Raw genomic sequence first — 12,455 nt, forward strand, 5'->3', positions numbered from 1 at the left:
AAACCAAAATCATTATAATACATATAAATAAAACAATTATTTAAAATATACTTTAGTAATAATATAGAGTAATAAATGATTTAACATCCTAACAAATAGGAAAGATAAGTTATAAGTTATGTAATGTACATGGTGAATGATTTAACATAAAAATAACACATGGTTAACCTTAATAATATACAAAGATACATTATGTAATGTACACGTTGAATGATTTAACATAAAAATAACAAACCTTAATAATATACCATGTAAATAATTCTAAAACCATATAAAAAGTATTAGCACCCCCGCTTAGATTTTATTTCCATTTAATATCTGTCAGAATCAGATAAATACAACTCTTACAACGGGATTACCTTCATAATTTATACTATCCTATTGATGGGTTACCTTGATAATTCATAGTATCCTATTCATAACCATAAATAGATTTCCACCAAGAAACGAAATGGAATAGACAAACTCGTACTCAAAAAGGAAATGGAATACGTCAAAACTCGGGTCTTCAACACGCTGGCAACCACGTCATTACTTTTACTAGATGTATGCCACGTCAATACTTTTCCCATAAATATACTGGGGCGTTTGGGCGGTAACATATAAAGATACACGTTGATATGGTTGAAAACAATAGGGATCAGAACTTAATTATTCATTTGGATAAGGATGACAGGCCACCTCGCAGAAAGGAACGTCGAGTACGAGTGGAGTTTCAGTGGATGCAGAAACTAAGAGAGAGAAATTCCTTGACAGAAACTCAAGATTGTCATCGATTTCAAAACCCTAATTTCCTTTCAAGCAGCCATGGCGGAAGAATGCTTCATATCGAGAAGCGCTTTATCTCCATCTTCTTCTTTTTCTGTTTGTTCACCCGATTCGACGGGTTCCTTGGACGACATGACGGACAAAGGCAATTCTTCAGGGGAATTATCGCCTCCACTGATGCCCGACGGCAATGGCGGCCCTCTCTTTCACATGATGTCTCTCAGAGCGAGCCTCCCTTCGCGCAAGTAAGTCTAATTGGTCACTGTATATTCATTTAAATTAGGGGCCTCGCTTCATTTGAAACGGGGGCTGCTGTAACATTTTGTTCATTTTGGCTAGTTTGAGTTATTTGCAGGAGGGGTTTGTCCAAGTTTTTCACCGGCAAGTCCCAATCGTTTACGTCTCTGGCAGATGTGAAATGTGTGGAAGACCTGGCCAAGCCGGAGAAGAAGCTCAAGAGTTCACACAGCTGGGAATCGACGGTAAAATCATCATATAATAGTCAGGCCATACGATCCTCAATGCTCTCTGTAGGCTCAGCCGAATCCATTAAAACGCCCCCAAAACAGATTATATAGGATTCACGGGGAACCGACAGTATCCCAATTTACAGATCCATTCCGAACAGCAAGTGCTGAACGCTGTATATCATATTCAGATTGAGCATTTTCATTTGCTGTAAAGTTCTCTGCTTAGGTTAATAAGAATGTGAAAATGAAGTCTTAGAGGTTTAAATTTTCTGTTCACTTGCAGAATGTGCATATCTAAATATTTAGAGGTTATAGTGGTAATTATCATTATAGTGGTAACTATTGAAATGAACGGGAATCAGTTAACTTAGGATTTAATTGTGAATTTTTTCGAGATACCCAAATAAAAAAGCAAAAGTTCTTAAATCCTTTTAGATTTCGATTGGAAGAAACCCCATCTGATGTAACCATAGTAACAAGGGTACCGCTACTAGGAGAGCACCTAGCCAATGCTCCTGTACTCCTGGGAGCTGGTAGGAAATGTTCCAAAATAGCCTAGAGCTTCAACGGGTACTTTGTGCTCCTGAGAGCTCGTAGGAAATGTTCCAAAATAGTCTGGAGCTTTAACGGGTACTTACTTTGTGCTCTTGGGAGCTGGTAGGGTACTTAATTTGTGCTCTTGGGAGCTGGTAGGAAATGTTCCAAAATAGCCTGGAGCTTCAAAGGTACTTCACTACAACAGATTTTGACATTTAGGGTATCTATTTTGAGCAGAGTCTACCATTCATTTATTTTCTAAGTTATACATGTGAGGTGTCTCTATAAAGCAAGAGAGAGTTGGAGATGTAGCAAAGGTTTCAACAAAATATAGGCAGTTGCTAGTCATTCCTTGGAAGCATCTATTGCAAATCTTGAAGTTCAACAATTGCAAATAAGTTTACCAAGTCTATCTTGAAGCTTTAATGATAAGATTCAACAAATTAAAGTGATGGTCACAAAGAGAAAGAGAAAAAGTAGCATGTTATTCAGTTTCATCTTATAAATTTCCAAATTTGAATTTCGAAGTTGAATATAACATAGTGTTGCATGAAATCACATAATAATAAAGTAATAATAGCCTTCTTTTTTGGTTTGGGAATTACCCATGTTTCTTTGTTGACAAAAAAATTTCATTAACAAGTTATTGATATATTAATATTTTGATTTTTTCTGACATTATTTCAAAATTCAATCTTTTACATATTTCATTACAAAATAAAATTTGATTAACCAATTTTAAATAGAAATAAATCAATTATTTTATTTTTATTTTTAATATATTATATTATTGTTACTCCCAAAATGTTACTCTAATGCCAAATCTGACCCTGAAATGGAAACCTCTGTTGTGAACGATGTTTTCTACGCACGCTGCTTTCTGTTGTTTCTTCATCTATCGATTATTTACGAAAAGTACTTATATAATCTCATTTTAATTTATTTTAATTCCTTATACTCTGTATAGCATATGCGAATACTATATATCATCTAGTATTGATAAGATGGGGAACAATGAAATTTTAATAAATTAAAATAAAACCATTATCCGCTAGTCGTGGTACATTATTCCCAAACTCACAAAGAACACCTTCCTGTTTGTGTGCGTGTGACTGATAATAACAAACTAGTGTCACTGAGCATGTCACCGTAACCCATGCTTTTCATTTTTAATGTTTTTCTGATGGCAGAAACTTTCAACAAACTTTGTTTGCTTCCCACAAAAACGCTCTCTGGTAGTAGAAACATTCTAAATGGTCATAGAAAATCTTAATATTGTAAATTGTTATAGAAAACCTTTGATTCATACAATCAATGTCACTTGCTTCTTGTTCCTGCATATTGGATTGTAGCATGCACTGCGTTAGGTTCAAGACCCGGCTGTTTATACTGGGCGTTGAAAAATTACATAAAACCTCTGCAAACAGACTAGTTGTAGGTAGTGTAACCAACAGCTTAGTGTATTAAATTCTTACCCGTTTCATCTTCGTCTCAACATATGGGCCAAACTTCCTACGCATGAGGTCATTAGAATTGTTCTAATCGCAATTTTTTCCATATATCTTATTTGGATGGTTTAGAGGTACCAATGGGAATTTCAAATATCACATTTAGTCGTTACTCTTTCTCAAAAGTCGGCCGGTATCTACCTGGGACTGCCCATGTATTGGCTCTGAATTGGTACCCACAATTTAACCGTTTTCATTGAGACATGATCCGGTGAGTTAGAGGCTTATGGAATATATATGACTAAATATAAATTTAAACTATAAAATTTAATTTTTTCATAATACATCGAAATTAAAATAATTTTTTATTATTAATATATTTCTGAAAAAAAAAAAAACAAACAAACTTACACATTTCTTATATTGAATTATAAAATAAACCTCTCGGCTCAATCATCATACTGCAAACAAAAAATTGCAAAAACATTCTAGTTGTAAAATCGGAAGAGAAGATGGAAATGACGGGGAAGAGACTGTGTCTTGGAGTATTTCAGAAATGATCACGAGATTTTTTTTGTGTTCACACTTGCTACAGAAATGCCGAATGTGTTTCATCTGAAGTTTTTAGTCTTCACACTTCCTACGGAAATGCAAAAGTGTTTTCTCTGAAATTCATGTGCTTAATATGTCTATGGACTGAGAGGACGGATTTTGTAGATTTCTTCCCACACCGTACGTACGTCGCTTGGAGTAGTGTACGATCGTCCCGTCCAGATATTGGCTCATTTTATGGTTCAGTGTGACGAGATTGTCGTTAGCGTGAGGGTGTAACATTAAAATTATTTTAGCTTTTCCCTTGCTAGAAAATTAATACTTTATGTTAAAAAATAACTTTATTTTTATTTGTATTTTAAATTCATTTTTTAATATAAAATCATTTTATGGTTAAAATATTATTTTAAATTTAATATATTTAAAATTATTTTTTTAAATATTATAAATTTGAAAATTAAATTTAAAAATTAAAAAGTTTTTTTAAATTTTAAATTTAATAAAATTAAAGTTAAAATTAAAATTAATTTTAGAGAATATTGTTTAAACATTTAATATTAATTGAATATGTGAGAGATTTTGTAATAGTTAAAAATAAGTGTAAACATTTAAATGTGAGATTAAATATAAAAGAGGTTGTAGTATCTCTGAAATAAAACATTAAATAAAAATAAAAATCAAAGGCATAATGCCCATTCACTTAAAAAATAATAAATTCATTTCATTTCATTTAATAGCTTATACTTTAATTTAATTTTATTAATAAAATATATATATATATTTCTTAATTTATAATGTACATATCACATTGAAATAAATTTAAATAATAATATTCATATTTCAAAATATATAATTAATAAACATAAAATTTAAAAAAAAAAATATTTAAATAAAGAAATGTGATTTATCTATATAGAGATAAAAATTTATTTTTCATATAAATCAAAATAAAAACGTATATTCTCTCTCTTCTTTTTAAATAAGCAATGGGACTTCTATTCATCATTCAAAACAAAATTAAACCAGACCAAGTGCAATATAGCCATATTCTCATAAGCGTACTGGGTATGACATTGCAAATGTTTTTCTTCCTAGACCTTTTTTTCCAAAATTTACAACCAAAAAGGTAGCTCCAGATTTGTCTATGACTTTTAATAACTTTTCATTGCCAGCCCAAGAGCTCGACCCTAACATACTTTAGACACTTAACATAGCTAAACATAACAGGACAATACAAGACGTCTAAAAACCATACCCAAAACCATAACAGGAACATATAATATCAGATTAGTTATTAGGGCCATCACCCTGGGGCGAGGGGTGAGGGCGGGGAGAGTGCTTGCTCAGGAGGGTCTTGGTCGCTGCCTTGGTGTGATGGCTTTCCTCTCGTGCTACACACACATATGGCGTACAATAGCTAATTGATCGTCCCTATTGCCACGGAGGATGTCCATGTGATGGACATAAAGCATGAAACTATCAAACTTTTTTTCCAGGGAGTCGATAGAGTCCTTTTGATGAAGTTCAATGTCCAACATTATGGCGGGTGTGTTTCCAGTCTCTCTACTCTTCTTTGAAGGATGTCAAATTGTCGCAGAAGGGTGCCTTGAGAACCAGTCTCTACTATGAATTTTTCCATAAACTTTTTTATGTGTCACATTGTGTCCATTGTTTTATGATACAGGGTTTCCCGCATCCTAGTGACACATGTATCTATCACCCAGTGGACCTCCTCCACCACTCGTCCCTCTAATTTGTTTTCTCTTTGCTCCTAGAATTCTTTCTCTTTAACTTCCAGGATAGCCTTTCCCGCTTCTGAGACAAAGTCCACATAAGCTTGTGCAACCTCCTGTGTCGTAGTGTCTATTCTTGTTCTTTTGAAAGGGGTGGCTGATGACTGCCCGCCTCTTGGCCTTCCCATATGATAAACCTTCCGCCATGATCCATAATCCTGTGGGCCATTATTCTTCACGACAACAAATGGATATTCTCTACCTTGAGGAACCACAGATCACTATGAAGGAAAAAACAGTGAGTGGGGTAATAAATAACATCATACACCCAAAGCCTAGAGTCACCACTACTCCGCAATTTTCTTATTTCATCAATTATTGCTAGATCAGGGTGTGATAATTCGCACACATTCATCTGTGCGCACCGCGACCACCCCTAAGTCTATTTCGACCGATATCTTTTCGTTATTGCATGATTTGTCATGGGAATTAATTGTGAACACTTGTAGTTCAGTTGATAACCATTATTGTACTTGGGTCAAGGGCATTTCATACCTAAGATTGTACCCTCCTCTGTTTCCACCACTGGCCTTTAATGTACACGTACCACATCTCTAGAGTATTCCAATGCCACTTTGTCGTAATGGTCATCCCTTTCATTGGTTATGAGTTGGCCATGTTATCTCATTCTCGATGGTCATTAATCATTTCTTCGGGTCTAGTCCCCCTCGAGGTGTGTACCCATCTCCACGATGTTTTTCTAAGTTTGATCCCTTACCTTCATGTCCATTTGAGTTATGTTATCACAATCATCCTTGAGTTTCCCAGATCGGACATCCTCCCATATGTATTCACCCTGGAGCGCTAGTTCCTTCACCCCTTCATTCGCCAACTTGTCCATCATCTTGTTGGATGATCGATGAACAAGGTTAAACTGCAAGGTCCGCATGTGAGTCAAGTGTCCATGAATCCTTTGAATGATCTATAACAGCCTCAGGTTAAAAGTTCATGTAATAAAAGTTAATAAAGGTAAAATAAGACCATGGTCAGGGACACGTATTCCAAGATGTATGTTGGGCAAAACGTCGTAGTGGGCATTACTTGTGCTTATGGCTAAGGGGAAATTGGCAAAGGAAAATGGCTAAGGCATTAAAAATTCAAAGTGGCATTAATTGACATTTTATTTATGAAAATAAAGTAAATTAGGAGAAAATGGAGTGAAAGGTCACAGGGTGCATGTGAGGAGGAAAATTAAGGAAAAATATGGAAAATTGAAGAAAATAGATGCATCAATGATAAAAAGGATTCTAAGGATCAGTTCACATTCTTTTGTTAGTTCAGTTTGGAATTAGTCTCAGAGAGTAGAAATAAAGTAAGCAAGCAATGAAAGGAAAATAAAAACAAAGAAGGACAAGGAAAGGAAAAGAAAAGCAAAGAACAACAAGGAAAGAAAATGAAGGCAAGGATCAAGCAGCTTCAGTAGCAATACTTGCAAGTAACAAATTACATGTGTGATTTCCTAGCTGGTTTTGATGTGCATAGTATGTGCATGTTGGTATATCGTTCTTTTTTTGTCATTGGCATGAATTTTACCGAGTTTCGACAGTGGATTTTAGCCTAGCCTTTCCATTTCCAGATAGCCATGGTGTGATGGGATTGTTCTTAATTTGAAATTTGGATTGTCAGATGGTTTTGGAATCCCAAGGTGAAGTGGTCTCATTAAAATTCCCAAAGACATAGGAATCCCTTGACCGGTAATTGCAAGATACATGGTAAAGCCTAAGGGTGGAGACGATAAAATTCCTAAAGGATGGCAAAGGAATCCGGAGGCATCCAAGCTTGGCTTGGTTTTGTGATCTTGGGACCAGTTTAGGTGAGATCAAAATATGGTGAGTGTGGAGGTGGTTTAACCTTTGGATTCCCTTGGTTGTTTATGGATTGGTTTATCCCATGAGATCCCACATTCATGCTTGGAATATGGCATGGGGGTGATTGGAAAAAAGAAATATGTAGTTCAGATAATCTATGGTCGGGTGGTTCGTGGAAGTCCCGAACATGGTTAGCTTTTTCCTATGTTTAATAAGAGCTAAGTTTCTCTTACTTTTGATGAGTAAATGTACTTATTATTATGTGTCTTTAATCTATGTTCTCTCATTGTTATTCATCTAGTTATACGCTGGTTATAAGCATGGTTATATGACAAATTTCAGTCATGGATCCATTCATGTTTTTACTTGTAACTGAATGAATAATGGATGCAAGACCTAATTGATGTTATGCCAACTAATGTGAATAGGTAGAGACCCTTCTTGTTAAACCTCAGATAAGATTTTAGTCCCTTGTGTTCAAACTTGCATTCATGACCTGTAGGTTGCATATCTACCAAGTGTTTGACAAAATGTCAGTCCTGGTTAGGGATGGCCAAGTCAAGTCCTGGTTCTCATTTTTGGTTTATAATCATTTTCCTCATGTTTTTTATGAGTTCTGGAAGTTTCATAGTTTTATGGGCAGAGGCTAAGCTCTAACCCTAGAAAATAGCCTTAATTCTCGCATTCGCTAGCACAACACTAGCAGAAAAAGGCCACAATCGCACTGATGCAGGCTTATGGGAGTGATTGAGAACCCATAGTCACATGGAAGCCTTGGAAATGGAGTGATTGGGACTCTAGGTCAAGGAAAAAGTGAGTTGTCTCATGGGTTAGACACCTGGAGGGGTTGGGTTATTCCTAGAGGTCTCGTGGCACTTGAGGGAAGACACTAATTACTTGTTGTGTTGACTCCATTTCCTTAAGGTCATCTAGGAGGTTGAATCATATCATAGTAACCCCCTCATCTCATGTTTACCTTGGGTAAGCAGGTGAAAGTCGATAAATGTGGGAGGAGGTTAAAGATTAGTATTAGAGCATGGTTCAACACTTGGACTGGATAGGCTACATGCATGTTGTTATGCATGCATTATCATGGTTAAGGTTGTCATGCATGAGGTTATAGTATGAAGGATATGTCATTATGATGCTAGTGGTATGTTATGAGGTTGACATTTTTCTGAGATAGAGCAAGAGATGCAAATCGTCAGAGCAAGGTTGCAGCACTAAACTTTGGGGTAAGAGCAGATCATCATACAAGTATTGTATGTTTTTCATTCAAGTATGTTGGTTAATGATTGTTATAAGTGTTAGGGTTATGTACATGTTTGTCAGTCTATGGTTTTTGCGGTTACATGTATGATAAATGTTAGTTAATCAGTGTGATCATATGTACATGTGTTGATTAGTCATGAAGGACAATAACTTGTTGTTATATGCATTGTGGTCGTATGCATGATGGTTATGGTCATTGTACTTAGGATCTTGATATTATATGTATCATGCTAATTTGTATTGGCCTATGCAAATGGTTAGGGTTATGACATTCATGTATGAGTTGATATTATTGTGATATTGTGTCATAATAATCTAGATTGATTGTGCATATGTGATTGTTATGCATGAATGGCAGTTGTTTATGATTTTATGACGTGAACATGTTAGCTAGTTACTATCATGGATATCATGACATTAATTATGTTTGGGTTGATATGTTGTCAAGTTATATTGTGCTAATTTAGATTGATTGTGCATACAAGATAGCCTCCCCTGAGATACATTGAGGTATGAGTTTGATTATGTCGTCTATTTGGTGTTTGAGTGTTTAATTATGTCACCTATTTGGTATGATTTTTCTTATGTTGTCTACTTGGTGCTTGAATGCTTGATTATGTCATCTATTTTGTGTTTGAGTGTTTGGTGTCTATTATGTCGTTTATCAATTGTTTGAATGTTTGAATAGTTGCATGATATGAGTTTGTATCTATAAGATTGCATGAAGGAATGATCTTGTTTGAGATGTTTGCACTAACACATATGTGCTGAGAACAACTGATATGTACTTGAGTGTAAGTAGGTGATAGTTGTAGCATTATGTATTATGACTGATGAATGTGAGTTGATTGTTGATTATGACATGGTTGTTAGACTTGGTAAAGGTTGATTTCAAATTAATAGATATGATGTCTTGATATTTGGAACATGTGGATGACATGTGTGTTTAGTTACAAGGAAGTGTGCTTGGCACAACAAGGTAAGGTAACTGGTATATTGTTATATTTATTTATACATTGATATTTATGTGTTTATGGCAATATGATACAGGGAATTGCATGGAAAATAGACTGCCATGAAATCTTGGAGAAGGCTCAAGTTGAGCTTTCCTTTGAAAGTATTGGGAAGCCATGGGAATTGAGTCATGGTGTTTTCTTCTAGTCTTATGCTTTTGGTCTTTTTTTATTTGTTGTGCTTTATTGCGATTTTGTTTATGTATATTATATGGACATACCACTTTGTTTATGGTGTCGTATTTCTATTGGTTTTCATGGGTTTATTCTTGGTTGCTTTTGGTTTTTTCCTTTTATGTTCTAAGGATCTTAGGGATTGGTTGGGGAAAAAGGAAAGTTAGTGGAGCTTGGAGAGAGCTGAATGAATTCTAACATGTAATATAAGACATGGATGAAGCCCGGTGCATGCATAAGGGAAACTTAAGGCAAAATTATGACAATCGTTTGGATTGGTGGAGTCCATTGGGGTAAATGGACGGTGGAAGGACAGTCATGAGAAAGCTAATAGGAAAGGTAAGATAAATGGATTCGAGGTGTCAAATGTTTTAGCTATGTCGGGTACTATTGTTCTCAATGTTGTGCATGTGTTGCATGAATAAAGGGAGTTCTCTTAACCTAGACCTTATGATATTTGGTAATTATGTGGCGATCATGATTATGATAATGTGAATTTATGGCTATATATGTATGTATGTATGTCATTGTCTGATAGGGTCATCAGGGATCATGATTGCTTTATGCTAATGATTATATATATGTATGTATGTATGCCATTTTTCTAACAAGGTCATCAAAGATCATGATTGTTTTATGTTGATGTTTATATGTGTATATATATGTATGTATGTCATTTTCTGATAGGGTCGTTAAGGATCATTCTTGTGGAGGAATGATTTTTTATGCAAGTGAATGGCATGAAGAAGTTCCTGGAATCAAGTGGACATAGTAGCTCGGACAAATATATGAGGTTAGTATCATGTGGATATGAATTGATATTATGTGTTTATATTATGCCTATGTTTATGTTATAGCAAGTAATGCCAAGGGATACATTAGCAGAATGAAAGCAGTGCAATATGTGACATGTTGGGACAAGCATGGATAATGCAGAGACACTATACGTAAGATTTCCTATTAGAGACAGTGTAGTTTCTACATGTGCAATACTATCGTTGTGTATATTTTGTACATGACGTACATATGGTGTTGTGTACGGGTTGTATAAGGATGTTGTGTGTGTGTTTGTTGTATATGTGGTGTTATGTACATATGGTGTTGTGTACGTGTTGTATATGCAGTGCTATGTACATATGGTGTTGTGTACATGTTGCATATGCAGTGATATATATATATATATATATATATATAGTGTGCGTGTGTGTGTGGTGGGCATGTTGGAAATGATTTTTTGTGTACATATGGTCCCATGGGAATGTGGATATGCAGTGATATGTACATATGATGTTGTTTGCATGTTGTACATGTTGAACATGTGGCACTGTGTGCGTGTGGTTTTATGTACAAGTTGTGCAGGTGGTGTTGTGTACATGTGGTATTGTGTACACGTCGTACATGTTGTCTTATGTATATTTGGTACGGTGTTATGGGTATTGTGCAGTCATAGTATCACAACAGGTGTATTCGTGGTATTGTACGGTGTGTATGTATATGTATCATGTTGTACACTAGGTGTAGGTGTATGTGTTGTGTTGCACATCGGGTATAGATGTATGTGTTGCATTGTATATTGTGTATGTGTATGTGTTGTACAGTGTGATAGGATAGGCATGTATGCGATTGTCTTGGCCCCTGTTGTTGTTATTAAGGGTTGAGGTGGTTTAGTCTCAATATTCCCTTGTTGCTATTGAGGGTTGAGGCAATTAGTCTTGGGATACCCTTGTTGTTGATATTAAGGGAGGGGGTAGTTTAGTCTCTGAATTCCCTTGCTTCTTAAAAAGAAGGCACTAAGTGTTTGTCGGGTTTGGAAATTGATTCTGTGTGTGTACGGAAAGGATAAAGAACAAAGGAAGAAGCAAAAGAATCATCTAAAATATAAGTATTAGTATTTTATTTCAATTTTATATTTGCATGTGATTTATGATGGTTGTGTTTTGAGCTAACTGGATATGATTTGTTTATACATGATGATTTCATCAAATAGCTCATTTGACTTGTTGTGAGAGGAAGTAAACATAATTGCAAGTGTACCTTATTGACGGACCACCAATGAGGGTTGATTTGAATTAGTTTCAATTCCTTTTAGTCTAATGGAAATTATGTGCTTGGTACAGGAAGCATGAAACTGCCTAGGTTGGGTGGTTGAAATTGACTACAAGGATTAGCAGCAGTGGAAAAAGGAATTGGAACATGCAGTAGTATGTTGGTAAAGCACTTTAGGAGCAGGGCCATTGTGGGACACTGGTACCCAATAGTGTCCACTGATTTCCATAAACATGCTATGATTAGTATGATGGGTTTGAGGCAGGGATATGCCTTGGTTTTGAGGCAGGTATATGCATTTGTTGTTGACCTTCCGTTGTGAGGAAACCTTGCCAAGGGATGGATCACCCGAAATAGGCGATTTCGGGGAACTTGGAAGGTGAGTGACTGCACAGAAGGGGGTGGTTGGATTTCCAAAGGGACTATGTAGCAAAGAAGGGAAGGCTGGGGGATGGATTTGTTTTTGTCATTAGCATTTCCAGATGGAATTAGATGCACATTGGGAGTGTGCCCTAGGACAACGAGTCAGTAATTGTTCACTGAGAGGATAAGTGGTGCAGGATTGTAGCGTTGG

General features: G+C 35.7%; 1 protein-coding gene across 1 annotated transcript; it reads left to right on the plus strand.

The window, feature by feature from the left end:
- The first annotated feature begins 652 nt into the window (after nucleotides 1–652).
- LOC149144090 (uncharacterized) lies at nucleotides 653–1,503 on the plus strand. Its single transcript, XM_089449840.1, has 2 exons — nucleotides 653–1,013; nucleotides 1,124–1,503. Exons 1-2 carry the CDS (start codon nucleotides 808–810, stop codon nucleotides 1,344–1,346), a joined length of 429 nt encoding a protein of 142 aa, XP_089305966.1. The 5' UTR covers nucleotides 653–807; the 3' UTR covers nucleotides 1,347–1,503.
- Nucleotides 1,504–12,455: the final 10,952 nt, after the last annotated feature.

The sequence above is a fragment of the Pinus tabuliformis genome, chromosome X (assembly GCF_031772625.1).
Source record: "Pinus tabuliformis cultivar Carrire ecotype Pingquan chromosome X, CPIR1, whole genome shotgun sequence".
Classification (NCBI taxonomy): Eukaryota; Viridiplantae; Streptophyta; class Pinopsida; order Pinales; family Pinaceae; genus Pinus; species Pinus tabuliformis.

Bases quoted from the DNA above. Each gene is read 5' to 3' on its own strand.
- LOC149144090 (XM_089449840.1), top strand. From the start codon at position 808: ATGGCGGAAGAATGCTTCATATCGAGAAGCGCTTTATCTCCATCTTCT. The intron at 1,014-1,123 runs GTAAGTCTAATT...AGTTATTTGCAG, and splicing joins GCGAGCCTCCCTTCGCGCAA to GAGGGGTTTGTCCAAGTTTT.